Below are 23,603 nucleotides of genomic sequence, written 5' to 3'. Positions count from 1 at the left end.
AAAAAAAAAAAAAAAAAAAAAAAAAAGAGTCCAGTTAAATTAAGCAAAAGACACGCATCTCTAAACTAGAGGCTCTAAATCTCAACTGAAGAAACCAAAACGCCTATGGGCGCGTGGCCTGAAATATCAACCACCCATCTCTCTAATCTCTTCGCCTCGCTATTTTTACTCTCTCTCTCTGAGTTTCGCTTTTCACATGTAACCACAGGCTAAATTGGGTTACACAGAAATGGCTTCTCTACCGTACGGAGTTTCGAATATATGCAGGAATCAGGAGGTTCTGTCGGCGGCTATACGGTTTCGTCCGGTTGGGCAACAAATTACAGGTTCTCACAATAGAATTGATGATTCTCGCACTCGTTTTCGACAAAACGTATGATTTTATTACAGCTGAAGCGATGGTAAAACCTATCCTGTGTTTTTTGTTTGAGATGATGCAGGATTTAGAGCTGCGAAGAAAGTCTTACATAGATTCGAGGGACATGGATTGTCATCATCAGTAGTAGAGAAAAGAGAGAAACAAAGAATGAGATGCAGAGTTAGCTCAAACTCTACTGAAACTGAAGACGACTCTGCCACAAAAACCAAGGTCTCTCATCTCCCATCTCTTCAAAATTTTCAATTCTACATACTCATCATCGTAGTAGTACTTGTAGTAGTTTCTTATGTCCTGGCGCAAACTCTGTTGTGTAATAATTTGGTTATATGTAGAAGACACCTTTCGGATACACGAGAAAGGATGTTCTGTTGATAGGGGTAGGAGTGACAGCACTTGGTATCGGTCTAGAGAGTGGACTTGAGGTAATTCATTATCTAATAATATAATTGATATCAAATTAGTTTATCTACGTTTTCCTGAGTACCCATTTGTTATTGTGAAATGGGGCAGTATGTGGGAGTGGATCCGCTGCAAGCAGGGAATGCAGTACAGCTGATACTGGTGCTGGGTTTGACTTTGGGTTGGATTTCTACTTACATCTTTAGAGTTGGTAACAAAGAGATGACTTATGCCCAGCAACTTCGTGACTACGAGTCTCAAGTCATGCAGGTTTGTGCTCTTCTTAATCAGGGTTTTCGATTACATAACTTCACCCAACATTAACATATATGGTTGGTTTGGTAATGTGCAGAAACGGCTGGAGAGCTTATCCGAGGCAGAGTTAGAGGCATTGATGGCACAGGTAGATGAAGAGAAGACCAAAGTTGAGTAGGTTCTCTCCTTTTGTGTTCCATCACTTGCAAAAGTTTGTAAAATAAAAACAGCACAGGCTTTCATAGTAAAAAAAAAAAAAATTCCAGATATTTTTCTGTTTTCTTTCTTCTTGCTTGCTGTTTGTTGTATGAATGATGCACACTTACTTAAAAAATATACAAATCGAAGAATATTTTGAACACACCACAGATGACTGGACCCTCCAGGGCTTTATACTAGATAAATCAAAACTCATGAACAAATTGAATCAAATGAATATGAAGTTATGAACAAATACATCAAGTTATAAACATTCACGACTTATCTCTCACCCAAATGCCTTACGAGCAACGGGGATTCTGACGAATCTGGGTGAAGTCCATTGACTAGAGCAACAAATTTAAGTACACACTCGGTGCTGAGTAACTTGAGCTTCCATGTTACTGAATTCACTGTCCTTTTTTGTCTGGTTTGAAATGTGGAATCCTTATGCTTGATCTTCAGTGACAAGCATGGGCTTCTTCGTGATTCAATAACCTGGATATTAAACAGACTGCACATGAACAACTGAAGAAATACTGACATACTTAAGAGTAAAGGGAAAGAATAAACATTGTTACCATCTCAAATATGTCGGAGATGGAGCAGGTTGAGTCAAGTGAGAAATACGGAGCAGAAGAAGCATCTGTCAGTAGAGAACTCAGCTGCCTGAAGTCTTCATTGCATATGAAGAGATGTCCACCCGCCACAAAGAGCGACCGTGGAAGCCACGTCACATCTGTTCAAGGAAAATTGATTTAATACTATAGTATATGGTCAGTGCTGAAACAGCTCGATATACATGACTTGTAAGCTAGTAAAACCCTATTAAGAGAAATAAAACATGCTCAATTCGCTAGAGTATCATGAACTGCGTCTAATCTCCATATTTATTAGACTAGGACATCACATTGAGTATTAAATAATTTCTTTGAGTAGAGTAGCACTGACTAGCCAAAAACCTGAGATTTGCAGGGTCCATGTAGATCAGAGACTTCACAGAAATGCCATCTATTAAAGCTCAAATGATAAATCTAATGTTGTGAATGTGAGTTTACACACTACATATCAAATCATGAGCTATTGATCTTGATCTGGTCGAACGACTATCTAGGCAAAATCATCGGGTTATACACTTAGAGATCTTACTTCACTTATGGTTTTAGGGTCAAATGGCATGTATAGTGGACATTTGAGGTGAACCATTTCTCACTCAACAGTCAATGTTATGAAAAAGAGAGAGAGAGAGCTTATACCTCCAAGAGTGCTGCCATGAAAATGGAGAACATTATACTGGAATATACTTGGCTTCATACCCCTACATATATCTTTCTCAAACAATTCCACTTGAACATTCTCCAAACTGCCATTTAAGTTTCAATACATGTCCAATCAGAAGACAGAAGAAGAATAGTAAAACAGCTGAAGAAAAAGATGATGATGGTTCACCTTCCCAAAGAACATTTTGAATCTGTAACCTGAGAATCCAAGAATTTTATGATACTGAGTAAAACTGTTGTTTTCTCAATGCTCCCTGTTATGAAAATGTACTCCGCATCCTCCCTAAAGCGTAGCCTAAACCAAAAGGAAAGCGAGAGGTCAGGGACATGGGCACATAATCAAGTTTAAAAGCAGAGCCATTAAAAACTAACCTCACAACCTGAAGTCCTAGACCAACTGAGACGTCTTGTATATCATCGATCGTACGCGAACACAATAAACTTAAGTTACTCTCTGCAGGCACGAGGATTCAACGAAAAGTAAGTCAATATCAACAGAGCATAACACATTCGGAAAAGAATAAAAGCGGACGATAGGGAAGAGCAGTCTAACTTTGTGAATCAGCAGTAGAGACACCCACGAGCAGCACATACAGTTTTTCTTGGCTACTCAGCAGCAACACCACTTCCCTGCATTTACAGAGTACTGTCAGGGGGAAAAGAAGAGCTGCCACTCTTGTAAATTCATGACTAATTTGTAGTTATAATAAATCTAAAGAACAAATTATTCATACATGTGAATGGCAAAGGAACCCAAAACATCTCCATCCAATTCCATCGACTAGTTTTCCATTTTCAAATTGAATATCACAAAAGCCTATCAAGTCTAAAGAAGCAGATCTATGCGACCTCAGTGACTTTTTTTTACTCAGTATGCCTCTGTCAAAATATCATAAGTCTTTTAACTATAGAAGTGACTCAGATTACTTTCTTTCACCTGAACTGAAACCACAATTATAGAGAGAACAAAACTTACTGTTGTTTGCAGGTAGATTCTTGTGGTAGTATACAGTCACACGTAACGAATATCCTACAAGTCTCATCAACGCTGGAATCTGGCTGTGTTGATGTAAAGTATTCCTCCACTAGACCACCTATTACTTCAAGGGATTTTTCAGGTCCCAAAAATCTAGTACTTCTCTTACTGTTACAACCCGTAGTCAAGGAACCTTCTTGAAAATGATCAGAAATATATTCATCTTCACTAGAATCACTGATATCTGCATCACTTCTATGAGTTGTTTCTCCATTATTTATGACACTATTTTCCTCCAGTAAGGAAACATCTCTTTTTCTATGCTTCCTCTTGCTTTTCCGTTTGTCAAACCAATGGTAAATCTGGTTAACACCAGAAGCAAGCTCACTTCTATGCAGTTTCGAAAGAATTTTAGTGGTCTTTGCTTTGAATGAATCATCTATCCTCCAAGTCTTTATGATGCTACTCTTCTCTGGTTGAGAGTCAAGGAAGTTTGTGCCTTTATTCCCACTAAGAGTCAACGTATCCTGTTCAGGATTTGATTGCTCAGAATCATAATCTTCATTTTCACTGCAGCTGCTTGTGCTATCAGAGGATGCCACTGAATACGAATCTGCTGATAGCTGTAAGATTTCTTCCACCAGGTTCTGACGCCGGTGTAAGACATCCTTTTGGTAATGAGGGGGTGATGAGGGCAAAACTGATCCTGTCATATCCTGAGTAGCATCCGATGTTGACATGTTTCCATTTTCATCTGGCTTCCCATCGAGAAAAAAAGCTTGATGCGTCTGAGTTGGATCTGTAATTTGGAAACCTGGTAAATTCCCTGGTGCATATCTCAATGTTTCACCATTGAATTCATTTGAATTCTTCGTGTAATACTTTTCCTCTGAATCAGTACTGTTCTCCTTTTTTCTGACATCCACAAACTCCTCTGATGGATGATCTATCCACTCCTTAAACTCTCGAAGCCAAAGAACAGAACGTTCTTTCTTCAACTGTTCAACTTTACTTATTAGACCAAAGACATCAGCTTCGTGGTCAGACTTGATACTCTCCTCTTTGCTTAGAGTCTCGGGGTCACATGAAGCAGACTCTTGATCAGAATTCACGTAGGTGCTTTCTTCCTCACTATCAATAGACGCGAGCCGATAGATTTTCTTCTGGGAAAGGGAAAAAGAGGACGATTATCAGCTTTCAATACGTATTTATACCAATAAGAAACTGAAACTCTCGAAGAGCACATAGAGAAGCTGCCTATCGAGTGATGTGTATGTTCAAGACGCTTTTCAGAGAGCCATACCGTACTACACCTGTGGAATTGGTTTGGATATATTCTTATGTTGTTCATGCTTAGGGTCTAGTGTCACGCAGGAGAAAGGGCCATAATAGCCACAAACAGATTAGAAATATGTAAAACTGAACTTTCTGCTGATTACCTTTTTTCTATTACAGCTTCCTTCATCATCAGCTTCCTCTCTGGCCGGCGAGTAGAACCCATAGCTGGCAGGCTGACTTTTCCTACGGGTGACAACAACCTGCCTCTTCCAAAATTCTCTATTCCCTATATGTTTGCCATCTAGCTTCAACTGAAAAATCCGCACAGATAAGAAAAAGAATTTTGAATCAAGCAGAAATTGAAATGGTGCTATTTCTGTATTTATCTAAAACAAAACTTACATCATTGGGACGAGCAACGTAGCTGAGGACATGTGCCCTATACCAACGAGCACAACAAATTGGATTTCCTTCCAACCACAAGTCTGTCAAGAATGAAAGACTCCCGAGAAACTCTAGTTCTGAAAAGTCGGAAATAAGGTTGAAGGAAACATCAAGGCCTTCAAGTGACTTCAAATTCTCAATCCCATGTAATGTAGTCAGCGCATTATTCCTCAAAACAAGTTTAACTAGGTGACAGGATACCTGCATAGTCCAAAAAATAGGTATATGGGTCATACTATTTCCTTATATCTTCTGTCTGTTCAAACTATGCCATAGTATTTTTAGAACTATCAAGACTAGCTAAATGGTTCAAGAGATAGTAACTAAAAAAAAAACACAAATGTTAAGCAACTTCAGATCGAATGAAATCTATAGATGGACAAGCAGAAACCTGAAATTTCCTTACCTCACTCAAGTGAGAGATTTTTCTAAGTTGATTGAACCCGAGATCAAGGTGTTTCAACTTGAAACATCTCCGAAGATTATCCACCTTTGCAAACTTGTTCCGACTCAGATCAAGCGACTCAACAGATGGAAGAAGCTGCAATGACTCATCCATGAGCACAAGACGGTTACAAGCGGAAGAAACGAAAGCCAACTTATTCCACAGTGGTGAATCCTTAATCTCGGCGATTCTACTAGCGAACACATGCCGCAACGCATCCTACATTTATTCAGTGGAGGATATACCCGGAAATATATTAGTCAGGGACTTCCAAAAACGAGTCAAAAGACAAGCAAATCACATGAAAAAAACAAACTCATACATGAACCTTTAGTGTCCTGAAACCTCTGAAGAAATGACATGAAAACCTTGCAGCGTTCATTTTCCGATTCCAAATATACACTAATAGTTCCAACTATAGTCTACAGCCTAAAGCAACACAGAACAGAACAGAGCTATAACCTCACTCAATGCCATAGCCGAAATGCACTTAAAAAAGGGTTAAAGAGAAAAAAAAAACTCACAGTGGAATTATGGCAGATCAACTTCTCCAAGGTGTGCCTGAGTTCGAGCAAGCCCTTAGCAGAAGAAGTAGATAAATCACAGCCACGGAGTTCCAAGACCTTAAGCTTAGAGAAAGGAAGAAGAGAGAGCGGCGTAGGATCACGAGCCGGTGAAGGAAGAGAAGAAACGACCTTGAGAGAAGGGAGGAGGCGGAGAATACGACGGAGCTGCTCGAGGGCACGGAAATCGCCAATGTCGGAGACGTAGGCGCGGAGATAGTCAACGGGGGCACCGGAGAGCATACGCTCGAGTTCACGGAGAGATTCGAGACGGAGATGAACATAGTGAAGGCCAGCGGGGTTGAGCTTGAGAACGTCGGTGGCGTCAATCAGCGAATCAGCTCTCTCTTCGAGGAACTTTTGGAGATTCTCCAGATATCGATCTCCTGTTATGATCGCCATGGGAGGAGATTAGGGATTTGTTGACTTGTTAAAAAAAACCGAATTATAAAGGGAGAGGCTCAGACGCGGTGAATTTGGAAACCGCCATGGATCAAGCTCGGATGGGGAAGAAGAACGATGATGATTGGGTAAAAAAGATGGCAAAATAGGAAACAACGAGGATGATTCTCTCTCCTCTGGCGGAATAAACAATCTAGGACAAGACTGTTAATATTATATTACACCTGGCCTTCCTTTACATGCGATGATGCCTTAATAATCAAATTGTAGTATTATGCAATTACTTTCAGTTACTAATCATTGATTACATTTACCTAGTTTTTTTTAAAATATGGTTTGGGCGTTTGGATATTAGGTTTGGTTCTAATTGTATATATTCGATTCCCGGTATTTTGGATATTTGAGTTAGGATCCATTCAGTTGGTTTACAATTTCAGTTCGTTTGGGGTATTCACAATAGTCCAATTTTTTTAAAAACATTAATTTCAAGAAAAATTAATTAAATTTTAACATATATGTCCAATTTTTTTTTGGATATTTTGATTATTTAAAATATTTTGTTATTTGGTGTATATTATGATATTAGTTCGTTCCGGTTTTGACTTTTAGTTTAATTTGTACAAAATTATGTAATTCAAGATGCTTCAAGTCGTTAGAAAATCGAAGTAGTGTAGTGGTTGTGCTTACGAGCTTTTATAGTTTAGAGGTTTTGGGTTCGATTCTTGGCAAAAACATAATTTTAACATTGGTTCGGTTTTTTTCGGGTAACCGAATGGATATCGGTTTGGTTGGTAACCGATACCCATGGATATCTGAAACATTATCCATTCGGTTAATGCTCTCTAACCAAAGCGATTCCGGTTCGGTTAATGTGTCCAGGATTTTTACCACTCACATACTCTCTACAAACATTAAAATCTTTTTTCTTTTAATTTCAAGTTCACACATCTCATCTGTTAAAACAAATTAAATGTACATTACATCATAATAAAATTAGATTTTAATTCTGTGCAAATGCATAGTTCACTCAATGGGTAAGATTTATATTTTTCATATCAATATAATATGTCCATTATATAAATTTATATCTAACTTAATTTAAATTACAAAAAAAAAATAATAAACCATAATTCTCAAATGAAAAATGAATTCTAATATTATCTCATATTTCAAAAACTAACATTATCTGAAATATATTTGTTCCCTATTTGGTAATCTCACACGTAATAATTTTATTACTTGTCCAACTAATTTTAAATAAACCTATATTAACATTATCATAATTAATCAAAAATTCATATAAGCTTATTATTTTTTTCTTATGTTATCCTGAAAAATTGAAAGACAGACAAATGAAGTTACTAATCCTAAGAAACTAAAATAATAGTATATGCATAATACATATACATAAACATATGCCCTCAGTTAGGTAAACATATGGATTTTATAAAAAGCTTTGCCTCATAATTAAATTTTGACAAACAAACAAATGAGATCTTATTATATAAAGTTGGGTTTTGAAAGTTAGCCATTAACAAGATTTTGACATGTGTCAAGTTATCAATCTTAGATTTTGACATATGTAAAAGTTAATATTTAATAGAAAGAATTTGATTACAAAAAATATATTATTTATAATTATTATTTCTAAATAATTATAAGGAGATTATATATATATATATTTCATTAAATTTGAAACTATTTTTATTTACTTATTTTTAGTTTTAAGTTATTAATTCTACAAAAAAATAGAAAAAGGGATTAAAGAAAATATACAGTTAATTATTAATTCTAAATTTCATAAATATTCACTTCTATATAAACATAGATCGTTTCATTTTAAATAATTTAGTCAAAAACAAAGTTGAAAACTTTGTTTAATTGGGAGAAAAATTAATGAGAAGGTAATTTTTTTCTTATTTTTTTAAACTAAAATTTTCTCCTACTTTCTCTTTTTTTTAGTTAGGAATAGGTAAAAATTAATATGTTGACCCAAGAAAAGATTAATATATGCGTATTCTTTTTCTACTACTGTATTTTAAAATTTATTGTAGTACTTTTAGATTATTTTATTTAATTTATATTTTTATCTTTGAACTATTTGGGATTCATATATTACCATGCTTATAATTTTTGATTATTTCTTTAATTACGCAAATTATTTTTCTTCTAATTTCTCAACCTTGATTGGTTAGTCAGAAACCCTTTTTTTTTTTTTGCAAACATAAATGTTACCATTATTCATTCAATCCCAAAGGAAGATAACGAGTAGAAGCTCATCAATTTAATGAATGGATAAAATATGCTAATCAAACACAAGCGTACAACAAACATAGATAGATAGATTGGAAAAAAATAAATCGTTGTTGATAGATCCATAGGAGCTCAAAGACTCTAACACCCTGGTTTGCGGAAAAGTTTAAAAGAATTGATTTGGTCACATACACCACCAAAATATACTTATTTTTTTGTTAAAGGTCATGAGAGAACTTCGTAATGGGTGACCTTCCTGGAAGTGATTGTCGGAACTGTGCGGGTGAGGACAAAAACAGGAAAATATCATTTGTTGATTTGTAAGGTCGGTAAACAAGTTTTTAAAACCTCCCAAACGTAACTAACTGGCCATCGAATATGGGTGGGTCCACGAGTTAGGAATAGATGTAAGGCCCACATAGAAAGGTGTGACCATGGATTGAGAGTGGACAGGGGCTCACTAAGCAAGGCGGCGGTTAAGGCGTTATAGAGAAAGATGCTACATCATGGTGTGTAAAAGACTCTTCCACGAATACATTGAGAAATATAACATTAGTTACTATCAAAAAAAATTGTGACATTAGAAAAACGTTTTTACTTTCATTGGTTGTCGGAGCAAGCCATTTTGAGATAGCAAAAAGACGTGAACATTTTCTCTTCACACAGGAGGAGGACAGAGCCGAAGTTCTCTCTATGGTAGAGAAGGTTGGACATAAGGTTTTCTACCCAAGGGAGGAAGGTCGAGGAGGTTGGACGCAAGGTTATCTCCCCAAGGGAGGAAGGTGGAACCAAGGTTCTCTCCATGGTGGAGGAGGTTGGACGCAAGGTTCTCTCCATAGGGGATGAGGGCGGAGCCGAGGTTTTTTCCATGGCGGTCATACATTCTTTTTCTACTACTGTATTTTAAAATTTATTGTAGTACTTTTAGATTGTTTTATTTAATTTATATTTTCATCTTTGAACTATTTGGGATTCATATATTACCATGCTTATAATTTTTGATTGTTTCTTTAATTATGCCAATTAATTTTCTTCTAATTTCTCAACCTTGATTAGTTGGTCAGAAACCCTTCTTTTTTTTTGCAAACATAATTGTTACCATTATTCATTCAATCCCAAAAGAAGATAACAAGTAGAAGCTCGTCAATTTAATGAATGGATAAAATAGACTAATCAAACACAAGCGTACAACAAACATAGATAGATAGATTGGAAAAAAATAAATTGTTGTTGATAGATCCATAGGAGCTCAAAGACTCTAACACCCTGGTTTGCGGAAAAGTTTAAAAGAATTGATTTGGTCACATACGTCACCAAAATATACTTATTTTTTTTGTCAAAGGTCATGAGAGAACTTCGTAATGGGTGAACTTCCTGGAAGTGATTGTCAGAACTGTGCGAGTAAGGACAAAAACAGGAAAATATCATTTGTTGATTTGTAAGGTCGGTAAACAAGTTTTTAAAACTTCTCAGACGTAACAAATCGACCATCAAATATGGGTGGGTCCACGAGCCAAGAATAGATGTAGGGCCCACTTAGAAAGGTGGGACCATGGATTGAGAGTGGACATGGGCTCACTAAGCAAGGTGGCGGTTAAGACATTATAGAGAAAGATGCTACATCATGGTGTGTCAAAGACACTTCCACAAATACATTGAGAAATTTAACATTAGTTACTATCAAAAAAATTTGTGAAGTTTGAAAAACGTTTTTACTTTCATTGGTTGTCGGAGTAAGTCATTTTGATATAGCAAAAAGACATGAACATTTTCTCTCCACACAGAAGGAGGACAGAGCCGAGGTTCTCTCTATGGTAGAGAATTTTGTGACGCTAGAAAAAGGTTTTTAATTTCATTTGTTGTCAGAGTAAGCTATTTTGAGATAGCAAAAATATGTGAACATGGTCTCTCCATATAGGAGGAGGGTAGAGCCGAGGGTCTCTCTATGGTAGAGAAGGTTGGACACAAGGTTATCTTCACAAGGGAGGAATATGGAGGAGGTTGGACGCAAGGTTATCGGGAGGAAGGGGGAGCTAAAGTTCTCTCCATGGTGGAGGAGGTTGGACGCAAGGTTCTCTCCGTTAGGGATGAGGGCAGAGCCAAGGTTTTCTCCTTGGTGGTCATACATTATTGTAATGATACATCATTGATAAGTATATTATGTAATATTTTTTATTGAAAATGTTTTTTTGTCAACAATTTAGTAATTAAAAAACTATGCAGAAGTGAAAATAAAATAGTTGGCTTAATGTGTTTATATAGACATTTTCTAGGTGGTGATAAAGTATACATTTGTAACATAGAGTATATTTAGGTGTAAAAAAATACACTTTTAATTGTAACATACATAAAAGATTTGTAAATGGATATAAATCAGTGTATTATAACAAAAATAAAATTTCTAAATAACATACAACACATTTTAATATATTTTGTTAAATTTAATTTAATTTATAAAACTTTAAATCTGCACATCGGGCGGGTTCTTATCTAGTAGTTTATAAAATTGTCATGTAGATAGATTATAAAATGAGATAGTTTATGATAAAATATATAACTAATAAAAAGTTTTGCGAGAAATTTATAACCATGTCTTATTCAGCATGCTAGACACAGTCTTTACATGTATGTGCACTAATTAGGCACTATTAAAGTAGCTAAAAGTATATATGGTCTTGTATCACACACTGGTTAAAAATATATAATTCGAGTGGGTTTAAAAACAGTTGAATGTGTGAAATTCTTTGATTTATATATATCTGAAAAACAAAAATAAATAATAAAATATACAAACTAAAAAAATCAAAAATAGGTAAATTAATAAATAAAACTCAAAGAATCTCCATGTGGTCAAAATCGTCGAGGGGTACAAGATGACTAAGGTAAATTGCTTTGGTTTAAAGCAGTCCAAAACTTTTTGGATGACCAAACTAAACTTTTTCTCATGGTTGATATAATATCCACCTGCTTCAAAACTTGCGTAGCTTGATTCTGACTGGGGAGACACATGAATAGTAGATATCGAATTCGACTGGGGAAATGGTTCTATACTTAAGGTAGCCTAAAACATTTTTAAAACATGTGTCATTCAATATATATATTAGCGATATAAGAATATTTACATTAACAAATTTAAAAAGTACAAAAGATTTGAATATATTAATTAAGTGTGAAATTTTCACTAAAAAAAAGTTAACTCTATCAAATTAAATTTATTAATTTTCCTAGGATTTTTGTTTTAAGTAACAAATATCTTATCTAAATAAAACTAACAGATGTTTTGTCAAATAAAATGGATCAAACTATGTATTCTTTACCATCAGACCAAACAAATGATTTTGCCTATGTGCTTCGCGAGTTGGTAAAATATCCAGAGTCTTATAATTTATGTTCTAACTGCTACTGGTTAATTCGTACCAAAGACTTTACTCTTCTAAACCGCAAATTTCCCTTTAAAGCAAAATGACTTTTTTTAACAACAATAAGTGCTGATAAATAACAAGCTTTTGGTATATTCGATGAACCGTTACAAAGTTTGATCTTAACAATATAACAATCTTAAAATAAATATGTTCTACGATCACGTCTCTCGGTTATAACTTTTCAACGTAACCTACAAATGGCTTCAAATTCGAACTGTCTTCCATCGTAGAATAAGAAAATTACAAATTTCTATCAAGTTATCACAACATTAAGAATTTCACTGAGTCCTTTTTCCTTATGAGAGCTTAAACCTAAACCCATTCTCAACTGCAATTATTACTACAGCAAACAAGTGATAAAAAAGGATAAGATTTGATTTGAGCAGAGAGATATTTTATCTGCGGGCAGACTTTGGCTTGAGTCTCTTGTAAGCCATGAAAGTGACAGCCGCAGAGAGAGAATACCTGTTCAGCAATAGACAGACACAAACACAATGTCATTCATTTACCATAGCAATTAACACCAGAGAATGCCAAGAACGCCTCATGTATCTGTATTGAGTTTACCATGTTATTGAGTAGTTGAGATGGTCCTGTGGCATGACTTTACTACGAATCAAGGTATTGATGTCCTTAGGAACCGGATAGGGTCTACTACGATCTATGTCTTCATGGACGTCCTCTACATATATTGTGTTTTCAGGAAGGCCTACGGCTCGAGCCATCGCGGGAACATCTACATAGAACCACTGCCTGGTACTTGGATCATTGGACGGAACAAATATGCTCGGGTTCTCTCCTCCCCTGATCACACCTACGACTCCTACAGGCTTAACCGCAGGTACTTGCTCCTGCAAGATTTCAGTTTTCACAAGTCACAACGTATGCAAGAGACTCGATAAAGACAAACCAAATTAGTAAATCGTTGCAAATAGCTGAATTCAATCTGTCTCAATTTTTCTATCCCGATACATCCAAAAGATTACAGTTCGAGCTAAAACAAACATGTGAGAATCCGGCCTTATGATAAATGAACGAAGTTTTGAACAAGAGGGTATAACAAAACCAACCTCTGTAATCACTGGCGTCTTAGACCAAAATTTCCACCAGGAATTTCGTTCGTCGGAGATTGATTCAGCTTTTATTGACTGGTTTATAATGAAGTCAGCATCTGTGGATTCCGGTGACTTCTCTCTCCAACTTCGAGGAACCCATCCGCGATTCACCAGAATAGGTGACTGCATGCTAGAGTAAAAACGAAAATAAATATCCGACTTCAGCAAACAATTAACAGCTATAGCTAAAAATAGTTGCCAAGAGTACGTAAAAGTCAAAGACCAATCAAGGCGTAAGTGATTCTGCAGCAGAGCACAAAGAAGAATAGTACCTACTTAATTCTAAAAATCTTTACAAGTTAGATGCTGTCTAACAGTTATTAACCAAACCATTTTAGTATGTCAATCTCTGCCCATCAGAGTCTCCAAAAGAATACGATTAGTGTCAAACAATCAAGGACAAGTGTTTAGCGAGTATAATGGGATTAGAGAAACCAGTGGCCTATTGGCTATTACACCCTGAGAAAGAGCTTTAATAATTTCACAGTCAACACTGAAAACATGAGGATAAGACCCTAATTTTTAATCTATGCGGCTGACAAGAAAGCCAAAAAAGGGTAATAGAAAGATTTATAAGCAAAGAGTAAGGATCATTACCCTCACCTATCCAGGTCACCAGGGATCGGCATTAGAGGTGTGATGACATAGAATCCATTTTCAGTAATTCCCGATATGGACCTAGACCGTGGACCCAAATAGATAGACTTTTGCTCGTCAAATACACCCTTGCAACTAACCCGTCTAAATTCTAATGCATCCAGATTCTTATCAGGAGAATGTTCTGTATTTAGCTTCATTGGTTCCATATTCAACCGTTGCTGTTGGTACTCCAGTGTTTTGAACTGCGTTAAACAGGAATAAATAAAGCTTTAGAGTCTACTCAGCCAAAAGCACCATATAATGTTAAATGTAGCAGCTTCAGCAACTATTTGGACGATGAAAAGTAAAGACATCAAGTAACGGAATAAAGAGAAACTGCAACCAAGACATAGGCATGGTAGCCAGTACTGAGCATGGGTTCACAATCCAATAAGAGTGTCGTCAGCTCACTTATATGAAAGATTTACGAACATTTGAACATCAATGTGATATAATTCTCATTTGAACTTAAGTGGTCTATACGGCGACACACAAAACTACACTACATTGCCTCAGCATAGATCAGACTATCAGAGTGTGACCCAGATCACACAGATCACGAATCTAGTTACTCTAACTCCTTTACTGATCCCAAAACCACTACAAGAACTGGTGTGAAGCAGATTATATAGATTCCAGCTAACAGAGTAATACAAACTATAACTCAGCTAGAGACATGAAACTAAAATGTTAAAGGACTTGCATTGATTTGGAAATAACTACACCGACCTTTTCCTCTCTTCTGACGATCTGCCATGACCCGAGGCCGAAGGTAATAGCTCCAGGTAAGAACAACAGCAATTGTGACCACTTGGACCCTCGTTTCTTCTCTGAAACAAAAAAAAGGGCTTAAGATGTTTTACAAATTGATTCTTAATATCCCCAGATTTCAAGCTCAAACATCGGAATACATAGCACGAGCGACATACCTTGCGGTGGAGTAGAAGAACTCGATTGGCTTCCAAGCGCCGCGGAACTAGAGGAGGAAGAGTCGGCGACGGCAGAGAAGTGTCGTGCCCAGAATTGATTCGGTATAGAAGGAGAGGCAGAGCTACTGGTTGTGGTGGAGCACCAGTGGCTCCGAGCGTTCGATCTTGTAAGGAGTTTAGACAACGATGTCGCCATCTTCGTCTCTCCAAGATTTTTGATCCCGGAGGTATAAAGGGTTTTTGCCTTTCACGACGACTACGACTTGGGTCACTGCGAACAAAATGGCTTCAGAATTCAGATTTTGTCGAGCTGTGTTTCCCTGCATTTGGGTGTACCTAAATTCCGGTGCTCATGATGACTTCTTTTGTGATTCATTTTGTAACTTGTTTTATCCATTACATTACTTATCATGAAATTTATTATGCAACTTTCCAAGATAATTAGGATTTTGTTAACAGAGATCTGCTTAATCTTCGGTTTTGATGATCTGATTCTACATATAAGCAAATGGTAACAGATATAAATTTGATACCAATGAATGTCTCGTCTCTCTTTGCAAATAAAGAAGCCAAAGAACGCAAATACATGGTTCAAATAAATAAGAAAAACACAGTGGGTTTTTACAACATAAATTATCTTCAAACCTTGAAACATCGAAAGCAAAAATCAATTTTCAACACAATCTTTTGGATGAGCCTGCTATTGAGATGTAACTGTTCTCTGTGTTTGATGAATCTTGTTGGCTCTCTAACAATATGCAAAAGTGGTTTTGGGTAAGACTAGAAAATCCCAGAGGAAATGCTTGAAGTTGCGTTTATCTTCAGAGACTGCTCTGGAATGTATCTACGACCTGTCACACAAACGAGTCCGTTGGTCTTTCACTCATTAGACAGGAGCATCTATGATTAGGAATCATTCCAAAACATATTGAAGATCCGAAGCAGCACAAGTGTTTCTAGTCATTTGGTGAGAACTAAGAGAGTTGTTTTGCTTACCTTTCTCCTTGGCGTGGATCTGGAGAGTGTCAAGAGTGATAATGCCATCCGTCAAAGGGAGTAGCTCTAACTTGATCGTAGCTGTAGACTTCGAAGGAACGCATCTGATGCATTTAGAAAGTAAAAACCCGTTATCAATTTATAATGGTAAAAGACGTAAAACCATACCCAAGAATAAAGCTCATTGTATTTTATTTATTTGATGTTTACCCCAAGGGAACTCGACTTTGTAGCCAGAGATGTGTGCAACCTAAGCCGCTCTTCGGAACAACATCTGAAGGATTGGAAGATTCACCATTTGTGTTCTCTGTTCTTGTCTCCAGAGGAATTGGGGGTAACGATTGGTGTTTACGCATCGTTGTGTTGCGTTTCTCGCTTTGTACCCTCTCCGTGAACTCAGAGAATCCTAGGAATGGGCTTACAGGGGACGTAGGCGTGGAGTTTAGGGAAACTACAGACGGAGGTGATGTGAAGGATGCAGGAGCGAGAACGGTCAAAGACAGATCTTCTGATGTCAAATTCGATGCCTGAAGAGTTAAAATCTGAAACAAGTAGAGAAGAAGTATGAGGTACAAAAATAAATACGCCATTTGGGATATCAGTTGGGTGGTCTTTGCAGATGGCCAGTGGTTGGTTTGATTTGAAAATTAGAACCACACTGCAGTTAGGGGATTTGTACAAAGCCAGCCTTAACTGAGGAAGGCACAACTACTTGCCAGAATTTAGGGACAACATCTAATTAAAGCTCAAATAATTTGGGTACACACTAGTAGTTACTTCGGCTGCGAATGCCTTCCATTAGTTCATGTGTTGTTGCATTTAACTTCTAGAGATAATCAGAGAGAGAATGACCTGAACAGGTAGTTGAGAGGCTCTCCCATGAGGACCACAAGGCTCTCCTGACATCTCAGACGCAACAGAGATCATCAGGTCCCTCGAAACTCGTGGTCTCCATTTTGTCCGTTGTTTGAAAAACAGCCTTGATTCTGAATCCAACATTGGAAAAAAAAAAATTAAGAACCAGCTATAGATCTGAACAGAAGAAAGACACAAAACATGGCTACAAACCACGGCAGCATGGTTCTACCTGTGTAGTTGCACCGACATGACACCATAACCAGATACTGATCACCACTTAAACCGCTCCCTGTTCTTTCAAAATTTACAGTTGGAAGAGATAAACTCGATGATTTGAGTTCTTTTCTTGCAGCAGAGGGCTTCAAATTACTCCCAACAGAAAACGCAGGCTTCACGATGAATGAGTGCTCCTCACCTTTCCTGAAAAGTTACAAGAAAAAATTTAGGGTAGGTAAATGCACTCTATAATGTTCCTGAAAGCTGTAAGGTGCATTCTAACTCTGGTTTTAGTTTCCAACCGACTATGCTTGTTGAGGCTAGTTTCTCTTAGAGACTCGGCTAAATCTAATAATTAGTTTTACTATGCTGGTATCTAAATCCAAGATGCTGATATCTAAATCCAAGATGCTGATATCTACATCCATCAATTATATCAAGAAGAGTGATAGGGGAAAATTTCAATACAACAGAAACCATTCCGAAGAACTTTAGGAAAATAGGCTAACCTGAGAGTTAAATTCGGCAAACTGTGCTCGTTTCCAGCTTCAATACATGCAATTGGTACTGAGGAAGGGGAAGCATTTTTCCCAGCCTCTTCAAAAATAATTGTTATGGCGTCTATGTATATTACAATATCTGGAGCGTGGATAGGAGCCACATTCTGCCAGGATTTAAGGCAAATTACGACGCAGCTCAGAAAATAACTGACCACAGTGTCACCAAATTTTAACAGCATTGAGAGACGCACCTTTATCTGAACGCAGAGAAGATCATCTGTATTGCAGTCAGCCGCAAAAGAATTAATCTCAATCGGTTGGATGATCTCGAGTTTCCTCCTCCACCTTTTACCAGGAATGCAGATACCTTCGAGTCCACAACGTACAGAGAACCTATCCCGCTCCAATGGGACACCCCGGAAAGATAAAAGCTCTTCAGTCCCAGACTTCTTACCGTTTCGTAACGTTTGACCAGAGTAACTGTCCCAATCTTCAATATCAAATGATGGTTTAGAGCTTTGTGTTTTCATGGGTCCAGTAACTGGTACGGTGTTTGGAGGTAGAGCGGACATGGAGTAGCTTCTAAAATGGCCGAATGAGAAGAGTTGCGAGCCTGATGTAGAAGAAATAGCTGGCTTGTGTACGGAGCTGCTTATACTTGGGCTAGGGGTTACAGGAGGTGCAAGTGAGCGGGGTTGTTGAGAAATAGTGTTATCCAACGGTATCAACCACTTTAAAAGGTTCCCATAAGGATCCTTATCGTTCTCAGAATTTTGGTCCTTGTCCTGATGCTTTTCAAACTGCAGTATCTCAATGATGGGTTCTTTGGGACAGTCTACAATATAAACTTGTAAAGAGACCTGCATCCTTCCAAACAAAAGTGTTGACTGAGAATCAGTAAGTCCATTAACTAGGTTATAAAAAGTTCAGACTATATGAACGAGTAGTGTGGTAATTCACATAAATTAGACAACGGATTACACAAGAAGATGAATTTCAGTGGTTCATATATAACTTCAAACAGACTACCATAGTTTTATTATCAAAACAGAAGAAAGTAACAAATTTACCATCACATACCACTATATCTCCATTGGGTAAGGCACAGCATTTTGCCTTACTTCTAGCTACACCTCCAGAAACATTAGGATCGAATTCTCCTCTATCTACAAAAGCACTAACACAAGGTCTACTTTTCTTCTTTTCATCCATCTCTGTATCTGCGACCAGAGAGCTTTTCTTGGACCAAAGTGGCTCACCAGACTCTGCAATCCTAACAAAGAAATGAGACTTCTGAAACCTGGAAAGCAAGTCTTCTGTTCGTCTCTTATGATCTTCCATCCTCAAAATTGATTCACCATCAGATAAGTCCTTTTGTGAATCCAAACTATCTTTACCAGGACTGTCACCATTCTGAGTCGCAAACTGAGCATCAGGACTCATTTCTCCATCCCCTGACGGTGTACTCGCCCCATCAGACATATCTCCATTCTGTTTGTCAGAGACCATTCTCTGTCCAGTTCTGCTCATGACCTCAGCAACCTTAAAAGGGGTAATGATCTCTGCGTCTCCTTTACTCTCAGATAAACATGCAAGGATTTGAATCTGCTCCCCTAAAGTAGAAAAAATGTCTTCGATGTTCAGTATCTACTCGCAGTTTAAACGCAAATGATCGAGGTGATGTGAGAAACAACATCCATACCAGGAAAAACAAAGGAACGATCCAGTGAACGTAACGAATGGATATCAACAGACTCAGACAAGTTATCCGGGATTTCCTCTGTAGATAAGGCATCACCAAATCAGGATAACTAACAAAGACGAAATCAAAAGCTTGAAAATTTTGAAGTAAAAGGAGAGTAAGTTGATTACTATATGGAATGGCGATCCATCCTTGCTCCTCAGAAACATCTGAGAATCTCTCCATACAAGAACCACCGGACTTTGGAATTGACTCTCCACTACCATCATCGTCTCTAGATCCATCAGCCACACGATCAAGATCTTCAACTGATGGATATTGCGGGAAAGGCTCTTCAGCTATTAAACCTTCCAAAGTTGCTCCCGACTTGGTTGTTTCGGGCTGAGGTTGAGGCGGAGTAGCTGGTGGTTCGCTCACTGGAGGCCGATGAGTAGCGGAAGAAGCAGATCGAAGCAAGAAATTCATTCCTGCATCACAGAAGAATCAAAATTTTAGTCAATTTTAGAAATCCCAAATCCATTCGTCTCTGTGTCTCTCTAACCGATAATACAGTTTACAGATTTATCAACAATCCCAACTTTATCGCATCTAATAATCACTTGACTGGATCCAAAGCTCAGACAAAGGGGCTTTAAAAAAAAAAAACGAAATCGATAACGCAGCCGATCCAGATCACACTCAGAATTGAGCAGATTTAGCAACGGGGACACGTACTAGAAAAGTAAAGAAGAAGGAGCGAGCTACTTGTGTGATTTTTTGGGAGCGGTGGTTACCTGATGTGATCTTCACTTTGGGTCAATTCGATCTGCAAAATGTATTGCTAGCAGATTAGGTAGTAGTTGGTGTCTGCCAGAAGCGCGGTAAAAGAGAGACAGAGAGAGGGAGAGCGAGGGAGGTAAACACACACACCTCCGGCGATGGACACAGTCGTACAAGCTATTCCTTAAACTCTTTTATTTTGGGTGTTATGTCACACACACACACACACAAAAAAAAACATATAACATAGTATTTGCTAATTTTTTGTAACTTTATTCCCCATCTCAAAATAACTGAAATCAATTTTACAAAATCAAACGTATTTACAATATAATATTTACAGTTTTAAAAAAATAAGTTTTTACTATTCCGTAATTCGTATAATAGATATATTGTTAAAAAAAAAAGATTTTATATTTCACATAATAATTTTTTTTTTAAATGACCTTAGGCTACACAAAATCAGAATTTGGTACACTAAGACATTATTATATCACATATCACTTTTAACTTCGCTTAATTGACCTGCACTCTTTTGAGATAGAGAATATACATGAAAATAAAGTTTTACTCTCTTTTATGGGTCCATTTAGCATTTAATTCTAAAAAATAATATATTTTTTTAATTAAATAAAAATGTAATGTGGAGATAACAACAAAAAATATGATGTGGAGAACAAAAAAATCAGCTCATGAGAGCCAATAAAAAGGAAAATCGTTTACAAACATAATATGATGTGGAGATGTACGCGGTTGGCGTGCCAAAGAATCTACACTTACATTAGCATTTCTTGAAATAAAAGATAAAATAGAAAGAACAAAACTCCTCCTTATCCATCTTGATATCGTCGAGGTAGGTTTTGAAGACCGGCCAATCTTGAGGAGAAAACACCATCTTCACCAAGTCTGAGCAATCTGTATAAAAAGCCACATCTCGATAGTCATGACCAATTACACACCACAAAACCCAAATAAAGACTTCTACTTTAGCATGTAATGGGGAAAGGCCATGTTGGAAGTTGGTTGTGCCCCTCGTCGTCGAAGCATCCTGAAAGGATGAACACACCCATACTGCATCCGCAAAAGCATCATCCGCTTTCCATGAGCCATCTACAAAACACCGATAACCCGAGAAAACAGTAGGCATGTGACCTACGCGCCCCGATTCCGGAGCACTTGGGGCGTTGAGAATTGGGGATACATCCTCATCCTCGTCCTCTGCCTGAGCATGCAACCATGTAGACGCCTCTCCCACTGCTATCCTAACGTATTGTCAATGTACATTAATCTATACTTTAAATCCACACTTTACTATTTATTGTAACTGAAATTACATAAATTACGAATTAACTATTTTTCCATTCATTTTTATTCAAACACACTATAAATTATAATTGTAACTCCTTTAATTAAATTATTTTAGAAATGTAATTTTCCTCCCTTAAAATCCTATAAATAACCATTTTCACATCATCTCAAATTCTAAATATATATATTTTTTTGTTTATATTTTTGCATGAGTTCAAAACTCATGGTAAGAGTGTGATTATATATTTTGCTATATTTATCTTATAATTTATTCAATTTTATTTCTTTGATTTTATGTATTTCTTCTTTCCTTCTTTGTCTTCTTATTATTTTTAATTTTCAATTACATATGTATAATAAAATTTTGGTGGCTGTAAAAAAACAATTACCGATGCATATTCAACAATAATAATTTCAAACAAAGCCCAATGAGGGAATCAAACTAAAAAAATCATCTTCATTCATGTATATTTATTTTATTTTTAAAAGTATGCAATATTTTAACAAAACAAACTATTATAATAGAATTATTAAATCAAAAATGTTAACTCTCTCTTACCTCGGCAAAATTTGTAATACATTTTTTTGTATACTCATCATTATATTTAGTTCTTGTGATCCAAAATATATTATAATGTTTATTTAATTCAAAATTTTGTAATTTAATGATTTTCTATATTTAAAAACAATTTGATATTCCATTTCCAAATTTTTACTACAAAGAGAAAATCATTAGAATCTAACCTAGCAATATAGCTTAAATTAAGGTGAATATAAAAGAGATTAAAAATAAATTAATCTTTGGGATTTTTAATTTCATATTATATAATTTTATAGGAAATATATTTAATTGATACTAAAAAAATTGGAATTTAATTATTAAAAAATTTAGGTAAATGTTGAATATCATAGTAAATTTTTATTTTTATCATTACAATATTTTAAAATTAAGTGGTATGTTTTGATACTGTATGATTTGAATAAATACAGTGTATTATTGATATTTAGGAAATTTGTTTGTTATATATGTATTTTTAGGGAGAATTTCAAAAATACATCTTTTTCAATACCACTTTTCAGAAGTACCATTTTTAAAAGTTTTATTAAAAAATATTTTCAGAAAATCCTCATAGTTTTATGATTATTACTTAAACTAAAATGAATTAACATAACTAATACAACAGTCTGCGCATATACACGGCATATTACCTAGTAATGTTATAAATTAGCCATTTGGGTGATTTTTTTTGCATAAAAAGTTTAAAATTTTTAATGAAAAAAGTCTGAACCATTTATTGTAAAATTTGGTATTGAGAAAACAGTTTGAGATAAATTTAAATAACCTCTCCTCTTGTTTGGATAATTTTCCAATGAAATCATGACCTTTCATCTTGTTTGGCCTATGCATTTTCACCCTGATTGAGCATATAAAATTATAATCAATTGTCATAGCCTTGTGATTAATCCAAGTTACATTATATCACTAACCACATCAACTGAAATTATTATGACTTTGTTCTTTTGTGTTGCTCTAGAGTGTATTTATTCAAACATGAACCACAACTTTATATGCATCAAAAATTTTGGCAATAGATATGAATTTTGCGCATACATATAAAGTTAGGATCTTAATAAAATTGAATGCAAATATGAGGATGCGTTTGTAGTTGTTCTGAAAATGCGCTTGTGATTTTGATGCTATGAAAAAGCACATTGTTCTAGTATGCTTCCAAATTTTCATGTTCACATTAGGATATTTTTGTTGTTTCTTGACATTCTATTTTGGTTTGATATAAAATACATGTTTAATGATCAAAATTCATGTTTAATGACTAATCTTAACTAAAATAAAATATTTTAAAATCTACCTTTGGTCAACTCCAATCTTTACTGAATTTCGAAGTACCATATTATGTTGATTATGATATTAATACCATGTCATATGTTTGTTGGTAAGTGCATATGATACATTTAATTAGTGTAATTAACTATTAAATATAGATTTGTAAATTTGAGATATAATGTCGAATTTGTACGCTTGTTGATTCACATTGATTTTGTAGAGTTTTATTTAATTAGTTCGTCTTACCTTCGTTTGCATGTTGAAGAAGTTGAAGATTGGAATTGGGTTGAGCAGCCGCCAAAAAAAACAAGTAAAATTTCTTGGAGATGGTTTAAAACTATAAAATATAAATTTGAAAAGTACACAATTAATTTAATCAACAATTCGAAAAAAATAACAAAAAAAAATCATTGATCACGTTTGAAAAAAAAAAAAAAAAAAAAA

At 35.9% G+C, this 23,603-nt stretch overlaps 4 protein-coding genes across 9 annotated transcripts; 1 reads left to right on the top strand and 3 right to left on the bottom strand.

Moving 5' to 3' along the window:
• LOC104782812 lies at window positions 99-1,394 on the top strand. 2 transcript variants are annotated; one of them, XM_010507863.2, is made up of 5 exons: window positions 99-326; window positions 441-589; window positions 715-801; window positions 890-1,048; window positions 1,131-1,394. In XM_010507863.2, the coding sequence occupies exons 1-5, from the start codon at window positions 230-232 to the stop codon at window positions 1,209-1,211; spliced, it is 573 nt and encodes a 190-aa protein (XP_010506165.1). In that variant the 5' UTR covers window positions 99-229; the 3' UTR covers window positions 1,212-1,394. The 2 variants fall into 2 exon arrangements, with proteins under 2 accessions (XP_010506165.1, XP_010506157.1); XM_010507855.2 differs by having other exon boundaries at window positions 712-801.
• LOC104782788 lies at window positions 1,436-6,818 on the bottom strand. Of its 5 annotated transcripts, none has more exons than XM_010507826.2 (12): window positions 6,179-6,655; window positions 5,977-6,083; window positions 5,616-5,873; window positions 5,168-5,410; window positions 4,927-5,076; window positions 3,488-4,650; window positions 3,065-3,141; window positions 2,884-2,965; window positions 2,681-2,806; window positions 2,488-2,594; window positions 1,813-1,970; window positions 1,436-1,729 (listed from the first exon to the last, which is right to left on the bottom strand). In XM_010507826.2, the coding sequence occupies exons 2-12, from the start codon at window positions 6,034-6,036 to the stop codon at window positions 1,514-1,516; spliced, it is 2,640 nt and encodes an 879-aa protein (XP_010506128.1). In that variant the 5' UTR covers window positions 6,037-6,083; window positions 6,179-6,655; the 3' UTR covers window positions 1,436-1,513. The 5 variants fall into 5 exon arrangements, with proteins under 5 accessions (XP_010506128.1, XP_010506137.1, XP_010506120.1 ...); XM_010507835.2 differs by having other exon boundaries at window positions 5,983-6,083; XM_010507818.2 differs by lacking the exon at window positions 5,977-6,083 and having other exon boundaries at window positions 6,179-6,818.
• Window positions 12,392-15,326, bottom strand: LOC104782778 (surfeit locus protein 1-like). Its single transcript, XM_010507806.2, has 6 exons — window positions 14,978-15,326; window positions 14,778-14,878; window positions 14,013-14,251; window positions 13,365-13,539; window positions 12,862-13,145; window positions 12,392-12,759 (listed from the first exon to the last, which is right to left on the bottom strand). Exons 1-6 carry the CDS (start codon window positions 15,171-15,173, stop codon window positions 12,690-12,692), a joined length of 1,065 nt encoding a protein of 354 aa, XP_010506108.1. The 5' UTR covers window positions 15,174-15,326; the 3' UTR covers window positions 12,392-12,689.
• Window positions 15,503-20,219, bottom strand: LOC104782771. Its single transcript, XM_010507795.2, has 11 exons — window positions 20,023-20,219; window positions 19,420-19,716; window positions 19,250-19,327; window positions 18,628-19,160; window positions 17,799-18,407; window positions 17,557-17,711; window positions 17,061-17,251; window positions 16,826-16,959; window positions 16,184-16,515; window positions 15,974-16,077; window positions 15,503-15,828 (listed from the first exon to the last, which is right to left on the bottom strand). The coding sequence occupies exons 2-11, from the start codon at window positions 19,712-19,714 to the stop codon at window positions 15,758-15,760; spliced, it is 2,502 nt and encodes an 833-aa protein (XP_010506097.1). The 5' UTR covers window positions 19,715-19,716; window positions 20,023-20,219; the 3' UTR covers window positions 15,503-15,757.

The sequence above is a fragment of the Camelina sativa genome, chromosome 1, assembly GCF_000633955.1.
Source record: "Camelina sativa cultivar DH55 chromosome 1, Cs, whole genome shotgun sequence".
NCBI lineage: Eukaryota > Viridiplantae > Streptophyta > Magnoliopsida > Brassicales > Brassicaceae > Camelina > Camelina sativa.
This window is presented reverse-complemented; position numbering and strand designations above follow the sequence as displayed.